This window comes from Sodiomyces alcalophilus (assembly GCF_042370955.1).
Source record: "Sodiomyces alcalophilus JCM 7366 unplaced genomic scaffold ACRALscaffold_5, whole genome shotgun sequence".
In the NCBI taxonomy this organism is placed as follows: Eukaryota; Fungi; Ascomycota; class Sordariomycetes; order Glomerellales; family Plectosphaerellaceae; genus Sodiomyces; species Sodiomyces alcalophilus.
The window spans coordinates 973,891-996,400 of record NW_027263536.1 but is presented as its reverse complement, the minus strand read 5'-3'; the positions used below and the strand labels follow the sequence as shown (position 1 = coordinate 996,400).

The 22,510-nt window shown below is 57.0% G+C and overlaps 10 protein-coding genes across 10 annotated transcripts; 4 read left to right on the top strand and 6 right to left on the bottom strand.

The window, feature by feature from the left end:
- Window positions 1-171: 171 nt before the first annotated feature.
- Window positions 172-870, bottom strand: ACRALDRAFT_1071624 (60S ribosomal protein eL31; the record flags this gene model as incomplete). Its single annotated transcript, XM_071017882.1, has 3 exons — window positions 172-378; window positions 591-665; window positions 778-870. 3 exons carry the CDS (start codon window positions 868-870, stop codon window positions 172-174), a joined length of 375 nt encoding a protein of 124 aa, XP_070874064.1.
- Window positions 871-1,570: 700 nt separating this feature from the next.
- Window positions 1,571-2,786, top strand: ACRALDRAFT_2107727 (uncharacterized protein; the record flags this gene model as incomplete). Its single annotated transcript, XM_071023342.1, has 3 exons — window positions 1,571-1,731; window positions 1,811-2,495; window positions 2,550-2,786. The coding sequence occupies 3 exons, from the start codon at window positions 1,571-1,573 to the stop codon at window positions 2,784-2,786; spliced, it is 1,083 nt and encodes a 360-aa protein (XP_070874063.1).
- Window positions 2,787-2,847: 61 nt separating this feature from the next.
- ACRALDRAFT_211697 (uncharacterized protein) lies at window positions 2,848-3,448 on the top strand (the record flags this gene model as incomplete). Its single annotated transcript, XM_071023759.1, has 6 exons — window positions 2,848-2,885; window positions 2,919-2,983; window positions 3,022-3,096; window positions 3,131-3,171; window positions 3,218-3,375; window positions 3,415-3,448. The coding sequence occupies 6 exons, from the start codon at window positions 2,848-2,850 to the stop codon at window positions 3,446-3,448; spliced, it is 411 nt and encodes a 136-aa protein (XP_070874062.1).
- Window positions 3,449-3,548: 100 nt separating this feature from the next.
- On the bottom strand, window positions 3,549-4,512 carry ACRALDRAFT_1071622 (uncharacterized protein; the record flags this gene model as incomplete). Its single annotated transcript, XM_071017881.1, has 2 exons — window positions 3,549-4,425; window positions 4,481-4,512. The coding sequence occupies 2 exons, from the start codon at window positions 4,510-4,512 to the stop codon at window positions 3,549-3,551; spliced, it is 909 nt and encodes a 302-aa protein (XP_070874061.1).
- A 2,150-nt stretch (window positions 4,513-6,662) lies between these two features.
- On the top strand, window positions 6,663-10,309 carry ACRALDRAFT_1035229 (uncharacterized protein; the record flags this gene model as incomplete). The annotated part of the gene is made up of 2 exons (XM_071014991.1): window positions 6,663-6,769; window positions 6,835-10,309. 2 exons carry the CDS (start codon window positions 6,663-6,665, stop codon window positions 10,307-10,309), a joined length of 3,582 nt encoding a protein of 1,193 aa, XP_070874060.1.
- A 415-nt stretch (window positions 10,310-10,724) lies between these two features.
- ACRALDRAFT_2028246 (uncharacterized protein) lies at window positions 10,725-12,699 on the bottom strand (the record flags this gene model as incomplete). Its single annotated transcript, XM_071020522.1, has 2 exons — window positions 10,725-11,257; window positions 11,310-12,699. The coding sequence occupies 2 exons, from the start codon at window positions 12,697-12,699 to the stop codon at window positions 10,725-10,727; spliced, it is 1,923 nt and encodes a 640-aa protein (XP_070874059.1).
- A 629-nt stretch (window positions 12,700-13,328) lies between these two features.
- ACRALDRAFT_2035685 (uncharacterized protein) lies at window positions 13,329-14,915 on the bottom strand. Its single transcript, XM_071020782.1, has one exon. The coding sequence runs from the start codon at window positions 14,853-14,855 to the stop codon at window positions 13,905-13,907; it is 951 nt and encodes a 316-aa protein (XP_070874058.1). The 5' UTR covers window positions 14,856-14,915; the 3' UTR covers window positions 13,329-13,904.
- Window positions 14,916-15,974: 1,059 nt separating this feature from the next.
- On the bottom strand, window positions 15,975-16,530 carry ACRALDRAFT_2042843 (uncharacterized protein; the record flags this gene model as incomplete). Its single annotated transcript, XM_071021291.1, has 2 exons — window positions 15,975-16,172; window positions 16,387-16,530. 2 exons carry the CDS (start codon window positions 16,528-16,530, stop codon window positions 15,975-15,977), a joined length of 342 nt encoding a protein of 113 aa, XP_070874057.1.
- A 41-nt stretch (window positions 16,531-16,571) lies between these two features.
- ACRALDRAFT_1094407 (uncharacterized protein) lies at window positions 16,572-19,693 on the top strand (the record flags this gene model as incomplete). The annotated part of the gene is made up of 10 exons (XM_071019721.1): window positions 16,572-16,650; window positions 16,724-16,743; window positions 16,820-16,962; window positions 16,995-17,048; window positions 17,085-17,112; window positions 17,265-17,277; window positions 17,317-17,358; window positions 17,421-17,565; window positions 17,618-17,680; window positions 17,711-19,693. 10 exons carry the CDS (start codon window positions 16,572-16,574, stop codon window positions 18,951-18,953), a joined length of 1,830 nt encoding a protein of 609 aa, XP_070874056.1. The 3' UTR covers window positions 18,954-19,693.
- ACRALDRAFT_2028243 (uncharacterized protein) lies at window positions 19,427-20,645 on the bottom strand (the record flags this gene model as incomplete). Its single annotated transcript, XM_071020521.1, has 3 exons — window positions 19,427-19,758; window positions 19,818-20,535; window positions 20,595-20,645. The coding sequence occupies 3 exons, from the start codon at window positions 20,643-20,645 to the stop codon at window positions 19,427-19,429; spliced, it is 1,101 nt and encodes a 366-aa protein (XP_070874055.1).
- Window positions 20,646-22,510: the final 1,865 nt, after the last annotated feature.

Sequence of the window (22,510 nt, the reverse complement as noted above, 5' to 3'; positions counted from 1 at the left end):
AAAGAGTCGTCGCATTTCGTCGGAAGAATCGAGCCTCTTTCCCATTTCCTCTCGGGGGGGAATCATGTGGTAGTGGGAAGCTAAATACCCCTGCAACTCCAATGCCGATGCCGCCCTGATAGTGTTGACCCTTTTTTTGCCAAAGAGAGAGATACCTTTTTTTATTCCATCTTACTCCTCCTCAACCACGACAGTCGGGAGACCCTTGGGGTTCTTGACGTTGACGGCCTGCACGTAGCTGTAGAGCCTCTCCTTGGCGCCCTCCTCGTCGTTTCGCCTCCGCGAGATGCGGACCCGGAGCCTGTAGGGGACGCCCTTGATGCCCTGCTCCCAGACCTTCTTGTTCAGCTGGGGGTCGAGGCGGACGTCCGAGGTGCCCTGTACTCCATGTCAGCTTCTCATCGCCGTGTAGTATGTATGTGCATGGCGTCTTTTGCTTCATTCCTCGTTCCTCGATCGTCTTTCCATTGCCATTCTTTCTTCCTTTGTTTCTTCTTTCTTTCCATGCCAATACACCAACCGTTCCCCTCGATTCGTGTGGAAAAGATTCGTGGACCTTGTAGGCGTCTCGGGTAGTGGTGGGCACGTACCATGGACTTCTGGGCGAAAAGCTTGATCTGCTTAATGGCCTGGGGGGCACGCTTCTTGAAGGTCTCGCCGTGGAGCTGCATGGTGTGAAAGGAAAAAAAAAGTCAGCATTCTTCGCCTTCTTCTTCTTCGTCGTCATCGATTCTGCCGGCCCGCGCAATCGCAGTCATGGGGTGCTGGTGTACTAACGCGCTTGTGAAGGTGGATGGTGTACTCGCGGGCGACAACGTCCGCAATGGCAGAACGCTGCTGCTTGCCGCCGGTCTTCTGCTTCGTCGACATTTTGGACGGGGTTCCTCGTTGGGTGGACGCTGAAGGAGGGGCGGAGGGCGGAGGCTTGTCGAGCGAGATGGGCGTCGTGTCGTTGTCGTTGCGATTTTGGGAGAGTGTAAATCCAAGACGAATGTGTGTGTAGGCAAAAAAACCTAGCGAGCCAATCAGCAGTGCAATAACTGCGATGTGGTGTGGATAGTGTCACGTGACCCGGTGCTCTGTACGCCCCACTCAACTTGACGCCGAGATTCCAGATTACAGGGTGGTACGTACCCACTCAGAAACATCTCCAGAGGCCTTTGATCCTCGCCCAAATTGCAGGTTGCATGCTCTGCCGCGAGCAGCATCACCATCGATTCCTGTGCCTACAGACGGTGCTTGTCACTCTCCGCTCGCTTACGATACGACAATCAGTACATTTCACTCCGAACGAACTCGATTACGTTCCCCGTACACGTCAAAACAACTCTAGCAACCAGCTACTGGCAACCATCTATCTCCTAGGCGACGCCGCCCTGTATACAGTTTGATTTACCAGGGACGGATACGGAAACTAGATGACATTGATTAGTCGATCTTCCACGAATTGACCTCGAGGGAGTCGTCTCCCAGAGCCTCTCGTTCACCTCCTATTGAATACAGCACTCAACACCATCACAACTCACGTTTGCTCCCTCACTCGACCTCAGCCATGGATGAGCAATCCAGCATGCCGGCGCCAACGCCTTCGCCCCAGCCCGAGCTTCTTCGCAATAGACTCCCAACTCTTTTCGAGGTGCTCAGCCGCCGTACGCGCCCGCCGGTCGACCTCTTTTCCTTTTACATCTACATGCGAGACCAGCAACGATCCGTTGACTACCTCGACTTTTGGTTCGTTCAGACATGACCCCCTCGAACTACCGGACCATCCAATTGACAAGCGTTTTTCTTTTCTTTTTCTTCCCCATAGGCTCGATGTCTCCCAGCACATGTCGTTATGTCGCCACTACGTTCGTGAACTCCGACGCTCCGTCCTAATCGGGACGCCCGATATGGACAAGGCCGGCTCGAAGCGATCCTCGGCCATCCTGGAGAACATTGGCGACATGAGCCACCCTGCCGCCGGCCCGTCCATGTATGCCACGGAGAAGGAGAAGGACCAGGACGCCCAAATGTCGGCCTTCCTCCGCGAGGAACAGCAGGCGCACGATTCACCCCACGAGAGCACAGGGACCAGCCATCCCAGCGGGACGTTTAGCACCCCGCAGGACCCGACGTCCGACTCGAATTCGCCCGCCCGCACCGTCTCGCGCCAGGATATCCGCGCGTCGGCCGAGAAGATTCTGTACACCTTCTTGCTCCCCGGTGCCGAGCGCGAAATCATCCTTCCCGGTAGCATCACGCAGGACGTGACTACATCGATTGAGGAGTTTGGAAGGGACGACCCGGAGGTGTTTGACGTGGCCAAGGACTACGTCTTTCAGGCCATGGAGAGGGATGCCTTTCCCGGCTTCCTCCGGATGAAAGCCCTCGGCAACTTGATTCCCCCGACGCTGATTCTGCGGCTCATCGTTGGGCTGCTTTCCATTTTTGGCGGTTTCTGGGCGGCGTTTGTGCTCATCTTCCTCGACATGGACCGACTGACGAGATGCTGGGTGCGTGGTTTTTTTACCCCTAACAAGGACGATGTTTACTAACAAGTCGTTTAGCTCATCCTCCCGTTCACTCTGGGCGTGTACTTTCTGGCATCGTACCAGTATTCGCTCGACCCGGTGTTGGCCCTCTTGGGTCTGAGCGAGTACACGCCTTTCAGCTTCTCTCGTATCCGCGAGCCGTACATCCGCAAGCTCCTCGCCAAGCGCTCCCTCATGGTCCTTGCCGTCACTGCTCTTGTCGATGCCGCTCTCTGCATCCTCTTCATCCTAGTCCCTGGCAAGAGGCTCTGAGGACTGTGCAATGGATGGTTGGACGGCTACGCATTTCTTTCTTTCTTTTTTTACGAACATTATGATGCTCCAGGGCGTTGGGGTCTTCAAGCGACGGATGTTTTGTTTTCTCGTTTGCCTTTTTCTTCCAAGGGAGCTTTCTAGTCTACGGCAGGATACCCGGGTGTATGGGAGGTTGCTGGACAGGCGGACGGGAAGTTCCAATGGAATCCCTTTTTGTTGATGCACACAGCAGTCGCCCGGGGTTGTACTCGCCGAGGCGAGATAGAGTGCGGTGCTTTCGATGTTCCCGTAGCTGAATCGCGTGTAAGTGTACTGCTTGGACACAGTTTTGGGTCGGCGAGGACTAGGCCACTTTGATCTGACTTGGCCAATGCTCCCGGAGGTCAGATGCTGGCAAATTATAATGCAGTCACGCACAATGGAATAAGTACGATGCAATCCCCGTTATCATAACGTCTTTTGTCTCATTACCGGCCCGTCCGTCTGGCGATAGAATAAAAAGGTATGTAGGGTGCAGACTGGACAAGATGCCGGCACGAACCCCTGTCTACCCAATTGACCAGTTGGAGAAGCTCTCCTCCTTCCTGTGACAGGAGAAGCTCGCCTCCTTCCTGTGACAAGGTAGAATCTACGGGCTTTTGGTTCGGGCAGCAACATGACGGGCTATCCATAACTCTCCTTCGCAACGTGGTTTCGAAGACCGCTCAGTCCTCATATGCGCCCAGAGACCACCCTTCAAGTTTGATGGAGCACAAAAGGCTACAGCTTCCGTCGGCTCGCGCGTTTCTGCTCCTCTTCCTCCTGGTCGACATCCATCGCCTCTTCATCGGGAGCGTCAGGCCCCTCCATCAAGTTACTCGCGCGCTTGTTCAGGGTCCTGCCCCTCCCACCGCGAAGACTATACAAGGTGGTCCGGGGCCCGGCCCGTCGGGAGCGTTCGCCGGCGGAGGCACCGTCCTGGGCCGAGGGAAGGCCCTTGACTTCGTTGACGAGCTGGGCGAGCTTGGCGTCGCGGGCGGCGGATTCGCGGTGGCGGCGGGCGGCGTTGGCGCGGATGTCGGCGGCTTGGGCCTCGATGTCGCCGAGGGTGGTGGTGCAGCGGTCGGACCAGGTGCGGAGCGGAGCGACGAGGTCGGGGACGGCGCCGGGGCGGAGATCGCGGAGCGGAGCGAGGGCGTTGACTTGGACGCACTGGCGTGCGGGGTCGAGGGTGGCGGTCAGGAGGCCGGCGTAGATGGCGGATGTGACGAGGGATTCCAGGGCGCGCGAGTCGGGCAGGCCCAGGGCCGACTGGAGGCGCGGGTAGGTGAGGTTGGCTCGGTCGCGGGCGAGGGTGAGGAGGGTGAGCTGGCGCAGCTTTTGGGTCTGGGCGTCGTTGAGAGGCGGCAGCGGGGGTTGTTGTTGTTGTTGTTGTTGCTGCTGTGAGGGCTGGTGGTAGTCGGCGTAGGTGCCGTAGGAGAAGAGCTGGAGGAGGGCGAGGTGCGGGGCAAACTCGGGCGACTGGGCGAGGGACTGGATCTGGGGGGTGTAGAGGAGTTCGGTGAATAGGAAAGTGTTGGGATGGGATGTGGCACGGGTGACGAGGTCGGCGGCTGCTCGGGGCGAGGTGGCAGACTTGGTGAGGGCGAGGAAGGGCTGGAGGGAGGTTAGTCTGTAGAGTAGGGTCGGAGTGGAATGTAGGGCGGTGTACCTCGAGGGCATTCAAAGCTTTTGTCTGCTCCATCTTGATGGACCAGACGGGGGGGATGACACGATGCGAGAGTATATGCCAAGGTGGGTGACCAGCTGGATGGACGGAGGGGTCGTTGCCAGGGTATCAGGTCGGGTGGCGGGCGAAGACGGGCAACCGGGATTCTTCTTGTTGATTGACTTTTGTTTTTGTATTCTTTGGACCGTATTGAGCTTTGCCAAGAATTTCAAAAGGTTGAATCTCTATCCGCGTGGTTGATTGTTTGTAGGGAGGTTCGTGAAGTTGGTCGGAAGCTGCCGAGAGCTGTCAAGCATCAACGCTGCTGAATCAGCAATGGAAGGACACAGTGAGACGTGTCTGAACTATTTTATGATACTGTGCTGTGCTGTGCTAAGGCAGGATCAATGACGGCCCGGAAGAACAGACTAGAAGCGCCTGACTAAGGTAAAAGGTACGGTACCTGTAGCGAGCGGGATCTTATCTGGCCTCACCCTACCCTACCCGCTCGAGTACCTTGGTAATTGAGACTAACTCACTTCCGAGCTAGGTCCGGACACTAGTTCTCGGATTACGGGATTACGAGTATTACAGGAACCGGGTTGAACGTCACTTGACTAGCTACGGGTCTGACCACCTGTGTTTCTGTAAATAACCATTCGTGAGAGGCGGACGTTGTCAAACGTTGACTCGGGTCTTTGGTAAAAGCACGCGCGTCTATGATTGGCGATCGGTGAGGGTAAGGTGATGATGGGCGGCGCCACGGCTGGACATGACCGTAACGGCGCGGACAGAGGACGTTGTATGTACGACCGCAAGTCTGACTATTCGTACAATGTCCTGGGTATTGTTTTCGTTTGCAACACAGAGGAGACACAATGGGCAGGCAAACAATGTGATTTAGTACAGATATGATGGTTGGCGCAATACAACTGTGTGTTCGGTCCATGGTACACGTTGATCACGAGTGAAACAGGCCGAAAGGTGTTCGGAATGAACGCGACCGCGACAGGTTTCGGCAATTGGAAACTATGCATGGGATTGATGGAATTATAGGAAACCCGTGGGGCCAAGACATGAGGAGAACCAGAATAATAAAGTAAAATAATTATAAATAGGAAGAAAATAAAAACGAAAAAAGGAGGAAGAGAAACGAAATAAAGGAAGATTATAAATGCGATATTCTCAAAACCAAACTATAAAGAGTGAAACAAGATTATGTCTTTTCAACGAAACGATTCAATACCTACTTCGTAACTGGCCTCTTGCTGTCCCGTCTCCTTTTGGTCTCACACTTCCCGTCACATCATCGGATCCTGGCGGTCCGTGAGGTCTCGGAATGAAAACCACTGTACTCCGTACATGCGGAGTAAGTACAACGTAATTCATAGACAATATATTCCGCCAGGATTGCTGTGTATCTCTACCAAAGGGTGCATCTGTAAGGGTGCATCTGTACTTGTACGATAATAATTACCTACCCAACTTGGAGTGCAGTTACAGATGATACCACGTACATGTACTTGAGATTGATCTCATGTACGGATACAAACGTCTAGCGCTAGGACGTGCTAGTACGTGTCATGTTCGGAGTATCCGTACAAAGGTCGAGTAATTCCAGTGGGGGCTGTACTTCTCCCCACCCACACGGCCCACGGGTACAACGTACAACGTACTCCCAGGTCCGGCTTTGCCATTTGCGGGACAAGAGCGACCGTTTTCTCGTCTTGCCTTTTTTTGTCATGCATCTTCATCTTCTCCCCTCTTCCCTCATTGAACCCTTTCTTTTTTGACTCGTGTGTCGGGCTTCTTTTTTGTACACATTTCCCCTTTTCGATTCCTCGTCTCCTCAGAAGCTGGTCTTTTGGGATTTCCAACGCCTATCTACTCTCATCCATCGCCATCCTCCCGACACATACGGATCGTGATCGTCTCGCCTCGTCCCTGATCATCCGGGCAGTGCGCATACACTACAACTATCATGCATAGCTCCGATCCCAGATAGCATCTGCAGCTTCAGTCTCACTCTATTTTGACGATTCAAAACGTGCAACGAGAAAGGAACAGGATAGGTGGAGATTGGTGGAAAGAGGAAGAGGAAGAGAGGAAGAGAGAAAGAGAAAAGGATACGATATAGCCCTGCGCCCTTGGACTATCATCCCTTATTGAGACGACGACCGACCGCCATGGCGCCTGCGTATCTCAAAATACCCACAAAGGGCGACGATGAGGAGGGGGGGAGGTCTTCAACGGCCCACATGGCCACTACCACCCTCAAGGTGGACGGAATGACGTGAGTTGCCTTGCTGTCCCTTTGTGCGATCGTTCGTGGTGATCGTTTCGCTGACGCCGGCGCAGATGTGGCGCCTGTACCTCTGCCGTCGAATCCGGCCTCAAAGGCGTCGACGGCGTCGGAAACGTCTCCGTCAGCCTCGTCATGGAGCGCGCCGTCGTGCTACACGATCCCCAGCGCATCTCGGCCGAGGAGATCCAAGAGCGCATCGAAGATCGCGGTTTCGACGCCGAGGTTCTTGCCACCGACCTCCCTTCTCCCATCCACAACCGCCATGCCGTCGACGGACAGGCGTTTCTTGATGACGAAGACGACGACGACGACGAAGCATACGAAGATAAGGAGAATACCATCATGTCGACGACCGTTGCCATTGAAGGAATGACTTGTGGCGCTTGTACGTCCGCCGTGGAGGGTGGCTTCAAAGACGTTCCCGGCGTCACCAGTTTCAGCATTTCCCTGCTTTCGGAGAGGGCCGTCATTGAACACGATTCGAGTTTTTTCTCTGCCGATCAGATTGTCGAGACCATCGAAGATCGAGGATTCGGTGCCACCATAGTCGAGTCGCAAAAGGTTCGACCAGAGTCGGAGAGGAGAGCCAAGGGGTCCAAATCAAAATCGGGAGGTGGCTTGCGGAGTTCCGTCGCCACCACCACCGTTGCCATTGAAGGCATGACCTGTGGCGCCTGCACCTCGGCCGTTGAGGGCGCCTTCAACGGCGTCGACGGCGTGCTGCGCTTCAACATCAGCTTGCTGGCCGAGCGCGCCGTCATCACCCACGACACCACAAAGCTCCCCGCCGAAAAGATCGCCGACCTCATCGAGGACCGCGGCTTCGGCGCCGACGTCCTGTCCACCCAGTCCGACATGGCCACCCAGTCCACCAACACGTCGACCGCCCAGTTCAAGCTCTACGGCGACCTGGACGGCCCGTCGGCCCTCGCCCTCGAGGCCAAGATCCAGGCGCTGACGGGCGTCCAGTCCGCCAAGATGAACGCCGCCGGCTCGCGCCTCACCGTCGTCCACGTGCCGCACGTCATCGGCCTGCGCCTCATCGTCGAGACCATCGAGGCCGAGGGGCTCAATGCCCTCGTCGCCGACAACGACGACAACAATGCCCAGCTCGAGTCCCTCGCCAAGACGAGGGAGATCAACGAATGGCGCTCCGCCTTCCGCGTCTCCCTCGCCTTTGCCATTCCCGTCTTTATCATCAACATGATGCTCCCCATGTTCCCCGCCATCGACTTTGGCGCCTTTGAAATCATCCAGGGCCTCTTCCTCGGCGATTGCATCTGTTTGGTCCTCACCATCCCCGTCCAGTTTGGCGTCGGCAAGCGTTTCTACGTGTCCTCGTGGAAATCCATCAAGCACGGGTCTCCGACCATGGACGTCCTCATTGTCATTGGCACCTCGTGCGCCTTCTTCTTCAGCGCCGGCGCCATGCTCGTGTCCCTCTTCTTCCCCCCGCACACCCAGCCGGCCACCATATTCGACACGAGCACCATGTTGATCACCTTTATCACCCTGGGCCGCTTCCTGGAAAACCGCGCCAAGGGCCAGACCTCCAAGGCCCTGTCGCGCCTCATGTCCCTGGCGCCCTCCATGGCCACCATCTATGCCGACCCCATCGCGGCAGAAAAAGCGGCCGAGAGCTGGGATGCCGCCCCGGGTACCTCGGAACCGAAGACGACGGCGACGGCCCACGAGGGCGGGGCGTCGGCCGCCGAAGAGAGAATCATCCCCACCGAACTCATCCAAGTAGGAGACATCGTCATCCTGCGGCCTGGCGACAAGATCCCCGCCGACGGCATGCTCGTCCGCGGCGAGACGTACATCGACGAGAGCATGGTCACCGGCGAGGCCATGCCCGTGCAGAAGAAGAAGGGCAGCTACCTCATCGGCGGTACCGTCAACGGCCACGGCCGCGTCGACTTTCGCGTCACGCGCGCCGGTCGGGACACCCAGCTCAGCCAGATTGTCAGGCTCGTCCAGGAGGCCCAGACGACCCGCGCGCCCATCCAGCGCCTGGCCGACACCATCTCGGGCTATTTCGTCCCCATCATCCTCGTGCTGGGCTTCGCCACCTTTTCCGTCTGGATCATCCTCAGCCACGTGCTCAAGCAGCCGCCCGAGCTGTTCCTGCGCGAGGCCAGTGGCGGCAAGGTCATGGTCTGCGTGAGGCTCTGCATCTCCGTCATCGTCTTCGCCTGCCCGTGCGCCCTCGGCCTCGCCACCCCGACCGCCGTCATGGTCGGCACCGGCGTCGGCGCCGAGTCGGGTATCCTCGTCAAGGGCGGCGCCGCCCTGGAGACCACCACGCGCGTGACCCAGATCGTGCTGGACAAGACGGGCACCATCACCCACGGCAAGATGAGCGTGGCCAAGGCCCGCCTCGTCCCCTCCTGGCAGGAGACCGAGTGGCAGCGTCGCATGTGGTGGACCATCGTCGGCCTCGCCGAGATGGGAAGCGAGCACCCCGTGGGCCGGGCAGTCCTCGCCGCGGCCAAGGCCGAGCTCGGCATGGACACGGAGGGCACCATCGACGGCAGCGTGGGCGAGTTCAACGCCATGGTCGGCAAGGGCATCAACGCGCTCGTGGAGCCGGCGTCGAGCGCCGAGCGGATCCGATACCGCGTCCTCGTGGGCAACGTCCGGTTCCTGCGCGAGAACGGCGTCGACGTCCCCGACGACGCCATCCAGGCGTCGGAGGAAATCAACAGCAAGACCGCCAAGGGCAAGGCCGCGGGCGCGTCGGCCGGCACCACCAACATCTTCGTCGCCGTCGACGGCAAGTACACCGGCCACCTCTGCCTGTCGGACACCATCAAGGAGGGCGCGGCGGCGACCATCGCGGTGCTCCGCCGCATGAAAGTCAAGACGGCCATGGTGACGGGCGACCAGCGGTCCACGGCGGTCGCCGTCGCCACCGCCATCGGCATACCGCCCGAAGACGTCTACGCCGGCGTGTCCCCGGACCAGAAGCAGGCCATCATCCGCCAGCTCCAGGACCAGGGCGAGGTGGTCGGCATGGTGGGCGACGGCATCAACGACTCGCCGGCGCTCGCGACCGCCGACGTCGGCATCGCCATGGCCAGCGGCACTGACGTGGCCGTCGAGGCCGCCGACGTGGTGCTCATGCGCCCCACGGACCTGATGGACGTGCCGGCCTCGCTGCACCTCGCCCGCACCATCTTTACGCGCATCAAGCTCAACTTCGCCTGGGCGTGTCTGTACAACGTCGTCGGTCTGCCGTTCGCCATGGGCATCTTCCTGCCGCTCGGCCTCCACCTGCACCCCATGGCGGCGGGCGCCGCCATGGCGCTGAGCAGTGTTAGCGTCGTGGTCAGCAGTCTCCTGCTCAAGCTGTGGACGCGGCCTGCGTATATGAACGATGCGCTTGTGGAGGAGCGTGGCGGCGTGGCGCGGCGCAGGGGCTTCGGGTTTGTCGATAGGGTGACGGATGTGATGGACCAGTTACGGGGCCGCAGGAAGGACGCCGCCGGGTATGTCCCGCTTGAGGAGATGGAGAGGGAGGTATGAGGAAGATGTTGCAGTTCATATTGTTGTCTTCTTTGTCTTGATTTCTTGTATATGTTTGTCATTTTCCGCTATTCATTGCGTCTTGGATATCTATCGCGTCTTCACACAGCGTTGCGTGTCCGTACATAGATTCAACCATGAAATGATCTCACTCGTACCGAGACTGCCTCTGTAATGGTGATGGTCGTCCCTACGCGTGTCGGGGCTCATCGCATGTCGTGAATTGGTTCGAGTTGATCAAATTACATTGACTCCTTCGTTCGTATCTCGCACTCGACTGATGTTGGCCGCGACGGACCATAGTCTATCCCATATACACCCCGACCTAATTCAACCAAACGCCACTGCTTATGCCAAAGACATGACAAGGACAGACCAGCAATAAGAGAATGAGAAAGAAGGGAAACAGAAGGGATCACGTATACGTCTGACTGATAAGCTGACTCCCGCAGACGTATCCCCTCTCCTGTTCGTTCTGCCCAAGCATCCTGCTCCACCTCCTCACCTCGTCAAGCGTCACGTTTCGCTCCCGCAACTCCCACGCCAGACGATCCATAGCCGTCCCACCCCCGTCCGCGACAACATCAGCCATGGCCGGCGGCGCGTCAAGCTGCGGAACAGAAGGGCCAAGCAACATCGGCACACCCAGGTCGCCGACGTTTTTGTTTCTGTGTTTCGACAGGATGGTAAAGCGCACGCCGACCTCGGTGACGGAAACGACGATGCTGATGGCGATGAGGATGATGATGATCCAGGTGAGGTGGCTCATGTTGTGGTCGGCGACCGAGTCGGAGAGGATGGAGGCCAGGTCGAGAAAGTCGCGGCAGCGCTCGTTGAGGACCTTGGTGCGGGTGTCGATCTCGAGGTACTCGCGGATGGCGTCGTAGAGGGGGTGTAGCGTGGGCTCCGAGTCCCAGAAGAAGTTGGGCACGTCGAGGATGTTGGAGGCTAGACTGCGTTAGTGGTGGAAAGGGGGAAAGAAAAAGGAAGGGAAGCATACAGAGGTTGATGTCGACTCGACTGGTAAACAGACGGCCCGTAATCTTGACAATCTCGGCCCGGGTCATGCCCAGCTCCCCCGTCAGGGCGAGGCGCTTGGGCACGTGCTGGGCGTCCTGCATGGTCCCGTTGAGGCGCTCCTCGAAGAAGCACAGCTTGGTGCTCTGGGCGATGGCGTGGCTGATGGTCAGCTTGATCATGTGGTCGCTGCGCGGCAGCAGGGTGATCATGTCGTTGAAGATGCGCGGGCGCTTAATGTCGGCGCTGTATTCAAAGTTGAACTCTTCCGTCTCAAACTCGTCCTCCTCCAGCGGGCGCGTCAGCAGGCTCTGGCCGGCGTCGTTCTCGGCAAAGGTCAGGTCGGCCAGTATGTCCTTCTCCTGGCGCTCGGTGAGGTTCCAGAAGACCACGACGCCGTACGAGAACAGGAAGACCTCGGCGAACGCCTTGGCGTCTGAAGCAATTTGACTCATGGGCGAGAGATAACGTCCATCCGTGTTCTGGTCTCCCTGGGGCGAGTCGGACGGATCGCTGGGTCTCTCCCCTCCAGACACGTCGGTATCCCGAGGAGTGTCGTGGCCATTGGCGGCGGCGCCAGCACCGTCTCTTCCATCTTCGCCATTGCCGTTACCGTCACGGGCATCATTACCATTACCATTACCATTACCGTTGCCATTATCGCCGCTATGATTATCACCATCCCCGCTGCTAAACGCATTATCCTCAAAGTAACCCTCGTGGTGATCTCGTCGCTCGCTGCGCTCCATGGCCAAGTCGATCAGGGTCTTCCCGCTTCCCGGGGGTTTCAGTATCGGCCGGCTTCGCACCCTGAAGCCATCGCTGCCGGGGAGGAGCGGCAGGGAATACACGGCGTAGAGGCAATCGTCGTACAGCTTGGTCTTGACGCCGTGTTTCTTCCGCAGGAACTCGCTGGTGGCTTTCATCTTGTAGGACTGCGCCGTGCAGTAGGCCGTCAGGCGGGCAATCTTCTCCTTGCGCTCAAACTTGGGCAGCCTCTCGGCGTAGCTCTTTCCGCGGACGCCGCCTTTCTTCTTTAGAATCTCGAGCTCGTCGTCGTTCAACGGGCGGATGTCGTCGTCTTCCACGCGTTTCGTCGGCGTCTTGGCGGCGTCGCTGTCGGGTTCTTCCTCGTCGGAGCTTCTCCTCTCGTGGATCGTCTCGGGCAACAGCACCAGTTTCTGGCTAATCTTGGATGTCCTCGACGGGATGTTCTGCTGGCCGGTACGCGATTGGGTGTGGGGGAGACCGGCTCCCACGCCCGTCAGGGAATTGGCACGCCGTGGGCGCGTCGGAGGAGGCGGCCTGGGATCATGGCGGGGCTGGCCCGAGGGTATGTCGGAGGCGTATTGGAGGATATTGTCGACGGACATGAAGCGCATCGGTGGCTGATCGGGACCTCGGGAACCTGTGCCTCGGCGTTGAAGGGCCGGTCGCAGAGGGGGCCGTTGTCGGGAATCTGTCACCTGGAAACACCATTAACAAAAGAGATCAAAAGACTGCTGACTCTCTGATCATACAAGGACAGACGGCGCTCGTTTTTGTGCCGGCATGGTTCCAGTCAAGTCGTGGAAGACCAGCAGTTCGCAGGCTGAAATCGGAGGAGGCGAGTCTGAAGAGGGTAATAACAACTCGGGTGGCTTTGGAGGGAGATGTGAGCAGGCAGATGACAGAGAATATTGGTCAAGAGCGTCTGTGGTCAATGACCAGCCCACGATACGATGCGTGCAGAGTTGAGGTTGAAGAGCCTACGAAGTAGGCTCCTAGAAGTTAGAGTAATTACCAGCTGTGCGGATGCGTTGTATGGGGTACTTGGTGACATGCGCTAGCGTACGAAGGTACTTCGTCAGTACATTAGATACCTAGGTATCCGTGCGCTATTCCTACTTCGTACGTCATGACCTCATCGTGTTTACACTGGTTTAGTAATCACGATATCAGAGGTACCTAGGTACGTACTTCGTAGACCCTCTCATGAAAGTGTGGCGTGGTACTTGGTGCTTCATATGCATCGTGTCATTCATCGTCTGTCCAGCTAAACGCCTTATGACCATGAGAAGAAGAAACCCAAAGTCTCAGACTAAGCTGCCCCGAAAGCAAATCATAGATGAGGAAAAGAGACGAAGAGGGAAAAGGAAGAAAGAATGTCGTCCAAACACATAAATCATAAAGATGGAGGCCCCCCCTTTTCTCTCTCACTCTCACTCTTTCACAGAACCACGACCTGGTCGGTCGCCCGCCGCCCGCCACCCTCATCCGCAAGCCTTGTAGAGCTCTTCTTCGTCCGCCAGTCCCGTCATGTAACTCTCATGCATCGTCTCCGTCGCCCTCATCACAGTCAAGGCAAACGACGCCACAATTATGAGCAGAATGCCAGACTGCTTCAGCCGTGAGCATGTCATGTGTGACAACGCGACGCCGACAAGCATCTGAACGACCAACAGAAACAGGAGCTTCGCGGCAGTCCTGTATGCCGAGTCCGCCTTCTGTTTGCACAAGATAACGTCAGCATCCGGGAAAGAAGCATATGTGGGAAATGGAGCAGTGGAGTGAAAAAACGCGACAGACGTCCCGGCCATCATACCTCAACCTCGTCGAGCACCTTTGTCCAGAACACGCTCAGACGCTCCTCCCCGCGGTGCCGCTGGATAATGGCCTCGATCCGGCTGGCCGGAATCGAGAGCGACCGCCTCCGCTCCCACTTCTTGCTGATCCTCCTCGCCAGCTGCGCCACCCGCACCTTGCGCTCCCTCCCCGGGCTGCCGACGGCCATGTCCGACACCCGCGCCTCGGTCGCCTCGGCCAGGTCCAGGTACACGAAGCGCCGGCGCTGAAAGTGCCGCAACACCGTCTCGGCCGTCGCCGGGGAACGCATCGGCAGCCGCTGGTAGATGAACACGTTCTCTTCCGCGGACAGGTTGAGCGGGTTCGGCGGCGGTCGCGTGGTCGTCGCCGAGGACGATATTGTCGGCGCCTGCATGAGGGGATTGTACGGCTGCGACTGCGGCGATGGGGTGGTCGGCGTAGGGTAGCTGGAGAACATGGATAGCGGTGGCGGTTGTGGCGGCATGCGAAACTGCGGCTGCGCATGTGGAGATATGGGCGGGAAGGACGGCGCGCTGTAGGTGCGCGTGGCACGAGTCCGAGGCGGATTACTCGTCGACATGTCTCGCAACTTGGCGGGCTGCTCCCTAGAAAAAGGATATGCTCGTGGCGAAAAGAGTGCGGTCCTAGCGTCCAGGGAATTCGCGAAATAGGCGCCAGGATTGTTGAGAATATGAGGCTGGAGAGAGATGGCGAGATCCTGACGTGGAGAGCCGCCGACGGGGCCAAGACACATAGAAGAGAAGCGCCGAGTACTCTGCGTAATGGGCTCTGTGGTCTCAACAGTGTTGTTCTCCGTCCCGTTCCTTTGCGAATATCCAGGTTGTGAGTGGACCGACTGACTGAACGCTACGGAATGTGGTGAAGAGTGGTCGAAACGCGTGCCTGTATTGTCGTCCAAGAGTGAGTTGCCCAGGAGAGGCATAGTGAAGGAAGACTGCGGAACAAGGACGAGACGGGCTAGGGTCTTAGATATCACAAGACGCAAGTGCAGGCGGAGGTGGTGGTGGAGGCGGAGACCAGAAGAAAGCAGATCATATACAAAAGATACAAAGCTAAGGAGTTTGGGGAAGTGACCGCGGGACCTTGGGAGAAACTGCGCGATCGGGGGGTAACGGGAGGGTAACAGGATGCAGAGCCTCCGAAGGGTGACATTGAACGAGCCATTATCACCCCAATCTCTCCCTCTCTCTCTCCCCTCTGTGTGTGTCTCTCTCTGTCTCACCCCTCTCATACATCTCCCTCCTACCCCGCCGCACTCTTGGCAGTGAACACAGCCGAGAGGACAAGCTTCACATCGCCATGCTGATAGGAGCCCAACCGCAGGGTTGCGTTGGCAGGTCCCCACAGGAGCTCCAAGGGAATCATGGATGATCCGGCCGACGAGCGAAGACATGGGTCAAGCTTTGCACAGCTGTCAATACTTTGCCTGTTGCGGTTGCTGGGCCCGGCATATGCATGTCGTGAAGCTCCCAACATGGCGGCTCTCATGTGCTGATCAGGAATAGCCTCCATCTTTTCCCCCCTCCCCTGCTGTAACGTCATCAAATACGTACGATGAAACATGAACTGACATACCCCGCACCGTTAAAACACCAGGTCGGGGTGGAAAGAAATCATGGTATCTTCACCCCCATAAGCCAAGGTAGGTAGACTTTGAAAGTGGGACAAAGTGTCTGTGTATCCGCTGGACCCAGGGACATGGGCCCGACCGTGCCCATCCGAGGCGAAGCCTCAGGCTGCGAAGAGCGACTGAGAGCGAGAAGTAGGATGGGCAGTGCTTGCTGATCGGATCGCCATTGATCTCCAAGGGGGAAAACTAGCGAGCATAGAAAGCAGAAGCTCAACCACGCGCGGCGCACGCACCACTTTCACTATGGCGTGGCATTTCCAGCGCGGCCGTTTCTGCCGCTGGGCCCTGCTGCTAAGCCCAGTCCAGCAAGTAAGACTGCCCACCCAAGCTTCGCCCATGGCGTGGCCATAGTGAGCGTCGTCCCGCTTCCGAAATAAATAGAGAGATGCAAAAAATAGCTTGGTAGCTTGGCTAGTATCGGAAACCAGGCTGTGGAGGTGGTTGCTGGCCCCAGCCCTGCGGAGCCTGGCCGTGAGGTGGAGGAGGGGGCTGTTGGCCACCTCGGTTCGCCATACCCATGACATCCGGCCTGTTCTCCAGGGGCTGAGCAAAGCTGCAAATGTTACAGACCACATCGACATGACCTTTCATGGACAGTGGTAGAACGGGCTGTTGGAACACAGATGGGTCAGCTCGCGCCATTCTAATCGCGAAGTGGATTCCGGGGGGTCAGGAAGGGGAAGGTTGGGGGGGGAAGGTCCCAAAGGAGGAGGCAAATATGGGGAGGTGGCGAAAAGTCATTGCGGGCTCTCACATCCTGGGCGAAAATATATCGCCCAAGGATGCAAATGGAACAGAAATGGGGAGAACCAGGCCAACATACAATCCAGCAAAAGGTGAACCAGGGATGGCTCTTGATGACATGGCCCGCCATATTGCCGCAGTTATAACACTGGCAGACGATTCCTTCGTATCCATCAACGTTTTTGCGAAACGTGTGCTCACCGCACACGAAAAAGAAGAACATGGCGACGGTTTTCCTTGGGAAGCCGTATCAGAGATATCCGGATGCTACACTCTTCGAATATAAGCCCCACAGGAACCGGCCAAACAAGCCCCCTTGAATCGCCTATCTGTCCTCAAGATTGTGGCTCGGGCCCAATATAGGGAAGTATAGACGAAAAGAGATCGGTCTTTGGGCGTTCGGTCACTCAATCGAGTGACGGGACGCGTACGAAAGGTAAGCTTCGGAACGGGAAGAGGACAGCTGGCCGATAGGCGAAAGTCTACGGGACCGAGACCCGAGATAGGAATAGCAAAGTCGAGGAGTCGAGTCGAGTCAAGCCGAGGTCGAGTCGAATCGATTCGTGGTGAGAGCGCGGGCACTGCGCTACGGAGCTCAAATTGTGCAGGACGGAGGTGATGGACGGAGGTTGAAGTTGAGGTTGACGGAGAAAGTGTCAAGAGTGGGTGCCAAGAGGGTTCGTGCAGTATACCCCCCTACTTCTCCGATTGGTTGCTGGAGTGGTGGAAGTACAATGTACAGTGACTTTCGGCACTTTGTGTTTTCGTAAACGCGAGTGGCAGTGCACCAGAAAGTGTCTTTTGGGTACCCTTTCTTTGTTCTATTTTCTTTCTTTTTTTTTCTTTGTTTGGTCTTGTTGCTTATAATTACATACAAGGTCATTAACTTCGAAAATTATAGTTAAGACAAACGCATCAACTACGAGTCTACGAAGTAAACACTCAGTGATCACCGAGGACATGTACACATGTACTGGAAATCGGCGGTACTGTCACCTGACTCTCGCAGTGTACCCGGAGCTACCCCAAGCTTCACCCCACATTTGCCACAGTGGCTCTCCTATCTTAGCTACGACCCAGGAAGCTTTCCAATTGGTCCAACTCTCCCCACAGCATCTTACATAATAACCTGTAAGCTTCTGAAACATCGTGACGCGAATTTTTACGCGCAAAAGCGACTTGATCAAATCCTCGTCTCTCTCGCAGATCGTTTCGACAGCCTCCCTGCATTTTTCACCCCCGCTCCCTGCCACCGCCTGTATTCCGATCACGCGCACTGTACTATTCGAATGCTGTCACGCACTGCTGAGTCGGCATCACTTGCACAGCCTCAAGCCGACAAGCCCAATAATAATAGATCAAGCCAATAAGCCGTGAAGCGGGACGCTTCTACACTACTGTAGCGAGCCGTGCCCTTTCTGCGCCGTGGATCGACGAGGAGCCCACGTTTACGACGCGCATGGCTTCAGCCACTCGCTAACCAGCCGAAAGAAAACGACCCCCTCGCGCCCGTTACCCATTACCCCTCGAACTCGACTCGTATTCGTCACAATGCTCTACGACCTCAACATTCAATGGTCGCCAAGTCAGGACCCCGCGATCCTCGAGCACACCCTTGCCTTCAGCGCGGCATTGGGCTACAACGTCGTCGCCCTGAACCATTCCCTCTCTGGTCCCGTCCCCCCCCAAGTCGTCAATCCCCTCCCCAAGTTCCAAGACGACAATGACGACCACCAACACCAACAACCCCCCCACCCTCACAGTAGCACCACCGCCAAGCCACCACAGGGACCCGTGACCTCGTCTACTCCCACGCCGCGGCGGAAACTACCCAGAGTCCTTCACCGCGCAACCGTCACCCTCACCGACCCCTCCCAGAACTACCGCCTCGCCGCCGTCGCCGCGGCATACGACATCCTAGCCGTCCGCCCCACAACAGAGAAGGCCTTCTCGACCGCCTGCCTCTCCCTCCCCGAAGCCTCCCTCATCTCCCTCGACCTCACCACCCGCTTCCCCTTCTTCTTCCGCCCCAAGCCGTGCATGGCGGCCGTGGCGCGCGGCGTGCGCTTCGAGATATGCTATTCCCAGGTCCTGCTGGGCCCGCCGCCCGCCGGCAGCGCGTCAGCGGGCCCCGACGCGGCCCGCGCCCGCGCCAACTTCATCTCCAACCTGACGGGCCTCGTGCGCGCCACCAAGGGCCGCGGCTTCGTCATCAGCTCCGAAGCCGCCTCCGCCATGGGCCTCCGCGGGCCGGCCGACGTGGTCAACCTCATGGCCGTCTGGGGGCTGGCGCCGAACAGGGGGAACGAGGCCCTGGGTGCCAACCCGCGCGCTGTCGTGGTCAACGAAGGGCTCAAGAGGAGTTCGTACAAGGGCGTGGTGAATATCGTCGAGGTGGGTGGGCGGGAGGGCGATGTCGTCCATGGGAAGCAGAGGCAGAATCAAAAGGAAGGTCGGAAACAGCAGCAGGGTGGCCAGATGGCCGGGGGGTTGAAGGGTGCTCAGAAGCGCAAAAACGAGGATGTGAATAGTAGTCCTCTGGCGCAACAGCAAGAACAAGCACAGCCACAGCAGCAGCAACAGAAGCTAAGCAAGCGGCAGGCCAAGAAGCTGCGTCTGGCACCAAAGGCAGACGCCGAGACCTGACATTAAGATATGAAATCGGTTTTGTCGCATCATGCGAAGCTGATCAGAGTGGAATGCCATTCGACCATGATACCCCATAACATAAAACAACTGGATTTGATTCTCTTCGCATGCAGGGCCGAAGGGCTGAGAATTGGAAAGGAAGGGGAAAGAAAAAAGAGTACTCCTCGCGGGAAATTATATACACTTGCATTGGCGCGGAGTAGGCGCCACATATTCAGAGACAAAAGAATATTTATAGAGAATAAACAAGTCGTGGGTGTTAGAATCCCCATCGACATCGCCAATGCGCTTCGCAAACTTCTCATACTTCTCATGGGGTACAGACTGACAGTCCCTGACCAGTAGAAAGCGGTCCATCTACCATACAGCATTGTCGTATCTTGCCAACGGGAATTGAACCGTTTGTCTCCCCTCATCAACCTCCCTCTACATCTCGCCGAACCAGAGACCTTTCTGTCACCCTGCATCGATCAGGGAGCCAGTGTCTCGCGCGCCCGCAAATTCGCCGGCCGCGGCAGAAGGTTGCCAAGGGATAAACGAGTTTCGAGCGTGACCCCGTCGAGGTCGATGTCGATGACGGGCTGGTCTGGGATGACGGCAGGAGGGGTAACATCTGCAGCTGGGGGAAGGGTCACCTCGACGGCGGGAGGCGGGGTGACCGCGGACGCCGGAGGCGGTATGGAGGGGCTCTCAGTGGGAAGCGATTCAACCGAGGTTTGGGATGGGCTGGGCACTGTCTGTTCGGGCTGTTCCGACTCCTGGGGTTGCTCGGTCTCCTGGGGCTGCTCGGGTTGTTCGGGAACTTGGATACGTCAGTAACCTAAACCTGCACACCAAGGGAGTACGCGTGAAAAGACTTACCATCCTCGGGCGGAAGAAGGCTCTCCAGGGGTGGCAGGATCTCTTCGGGTGGGGAAGAGGGAGGAACCTCTTCAGGTGGGGGAATATTCTCGGCGGGAATATCGTCAGGGGGCGAGATGGCCTCGGGGGGCGTGAGCGATGGGAGTGCATCCACGGGAGGCGGTACAACCTCGCTAGGAATGGCTTCGGGGGGAGGGATATCCTCCACAGGTAGACTGGCGTCAGGAGGAGGGATATCCTCCACAGGTAGACTGGCGTCAGGGGGAAGGATATCCTCCACAGGTGGACTGGCTTCAGGAGGAGGGAAATCCTCCGCAGGCGGGATGTCTTCCGGGGGAGGAATGCCCTCCAGCGGTGGAAGCGCCTCCTCCAGTGGCGGCGGGACGGCCTCGGGAGGAGGGAAGACGGGTTGGTTCGGCAGCGGGACGGGAATGACGCCGCCCACCCCTCCGTCACCGACGGGCGTGTCAAGAACCGGCGGCACCTCGAGAACAGGACAAGGCTGCATCATAGTAATGGTGTGCGTTATCGTGGCCGCCGGCGCATGTATGGTGACGGGTTCGACGTTGGCACCCACGGTGATGGTCTGGCGAATCGTTTCGGTGACTGTAAGTGCATTGATCTCGTGGCCATGGTCGATCGGGGCGAGGTTTTCTGCGGCAACATTTCTCTCCCTCAAGATGGCGACTCGCTGTTTGCTGCGGCCAAACGCTGCTGCCTAGGTGTAGGGTCAGATGGCATGTCTCCAGGTCTGGGATACCTTAGGAAACAACTCACCTGCGCAGACGCCAGCAGGCCCGCCACGACAAGAAACTGAGGGTGCTTCATGGTAGTTTCGCCGCAAGTGTTCTCCTGGTAGTCGTTGGGCAGCGTTTGAGTCTAGGTGATCAGTTCCTATGTACAACGTATCTGGAGCAATCAAGTTGTAAAGTGCCTCAACAGACCAGCCGTCGGCGATGAGACAAGAGGGCGAAAGGGAAAGAATCGAAAGTAATCGGCAGTAAAAGAGCGAAAGAAACGCGACAGTCGCAGACTGCTCGGATTAGAGGCACTGGTCAAGAAAACGAAAGAAGACAAAGCAGAGCAGACATGATCTCAAGGGTAAAAAACTAAGCGCGAGATGGTTGACGGCACCAGCACACAACAAGAAACGAAAAAAACGGCAGCAAAGGGGAAAGGGTTGGCCTCTTGAGGTCCGAGGAGAAGATGGAACGATCACATTCGGTCGAAGAATAGGCGCAAGCAGATATTGATAGTGGGGGCCACCGGCATGGTCAACGGTAAATCGGATAAAAGGACGACCTTCTTCGGGAGATTCAAGACGGTGTGCAACAAGGGGATGGGTATAATCTGAAGATGTGGATGGCTTGGCATCATGTCTGAGGCAAGTGAAGCTTGGGACGATGGTCTAGTGCGGCTTGGGCCTCTTTTGCGTCCGGGGTTTCAGTGTCTCGGGGCTTCGAGACCCAGTCGTTGTAAAGTGGACTGGATCTATCCCGCCGGGTGTCAGGGACCCCGGGACTCGCGACTCTATATCAGCCAAGTTAAGCTGGGAAGCTCCTATTCCCATCGGGATGAGCCAAGCAGGAGGTGTTCTTCCGCGATGATGTACCATGGTCCGTAGATGGAAAAGCAGTGAGATCCGATGACAAACAAGTAAGGACATATGGTCAAAGAAAGGAAAACAAAGGAGGCCATATGTCGGTGGTAATGGACTTCTACTTCGTAAGCTCTAGGCGCAGTTGGAAGCAAGACGGGACAGCCAGTTCCATCCATACGTTGAAGGTTTTGAAGCAGCGTCGAAACGTTGCAGCCTCCTGACAAATCCTACCAGGGGTCGAAACAGTGCCCTGAAACGGATGCCCCACCGCTCTCAGACAACACCCAATAGGAATTTTCTCAAGTCCGTGTGGGGTCCGTTCTGACCTCCGCACAGGTAAAAGTACCGGTACTTCACGTACATATGTACACGTAGACTCGATTTCGCACGTCAGTGACAGCTTTAATTTGTCTTTTAAACAAAGACCGTGGTTACGAAGTAAGAATCTTCATCGATAACCACGAGAGATACTGTGTCTGGAGATATCAGAGACAATAGAGTGTGGAATGAGCAAATGAGGGGATAAGGAAGTACGTTGTACCTATCCCACAAATCATGAGCCGCACGGCCTTGGCACAGACCTCGACCTCGTTCAGGACCTGGACCTGACCTGGTCGCAGGCACGGCAACCCATTTGAGAGAAGAGCCGGGAAGTATAAGAAGACAGAAAAGGGAAGAGGCAGATTGGACATGAATCGAACTGATGACCTCCATCTCAGTCCTCGACTTGTTGGGGAATTGAATTGACATCTCTGGGCATTAATTGGTGTGATACTTCTCTTTCCTTTACCTGAGTAAAGCAGCAGCATGGAAGACATCACCTCGGCGGCCTTCTGTCAGTCAAAAGCTACGTACGATGCTAGATGGTCGCCATTCGACTCCGACTGGACCCTGTATCGATGCTTTCACCCAGCACTCGGGACGAGGACCACGGCAGCGGTGCAAAAAAGGGCTTACAACCTTCCGCTCGTCAATTATCTCCATGCCAATATTCCGCAGTTCCAATATGTGTGTGTCCAACGTGTCTAACGGCTACTAATTACGTTGTACGTTGTACTTCTTTTCCTCCGGCTCCCGCACGCCAAGGCCCAAG

Excerpts from the sequence above, each read along its gene's own strand:
- ACRALDRAFT_2035685 (XM_071020782.1), bottom strand. The coding sequence starts at position 14,855 with ATGCCTCTCCTGGGCAACTCACTCTTGGACGACAATACAGGCACGCGT.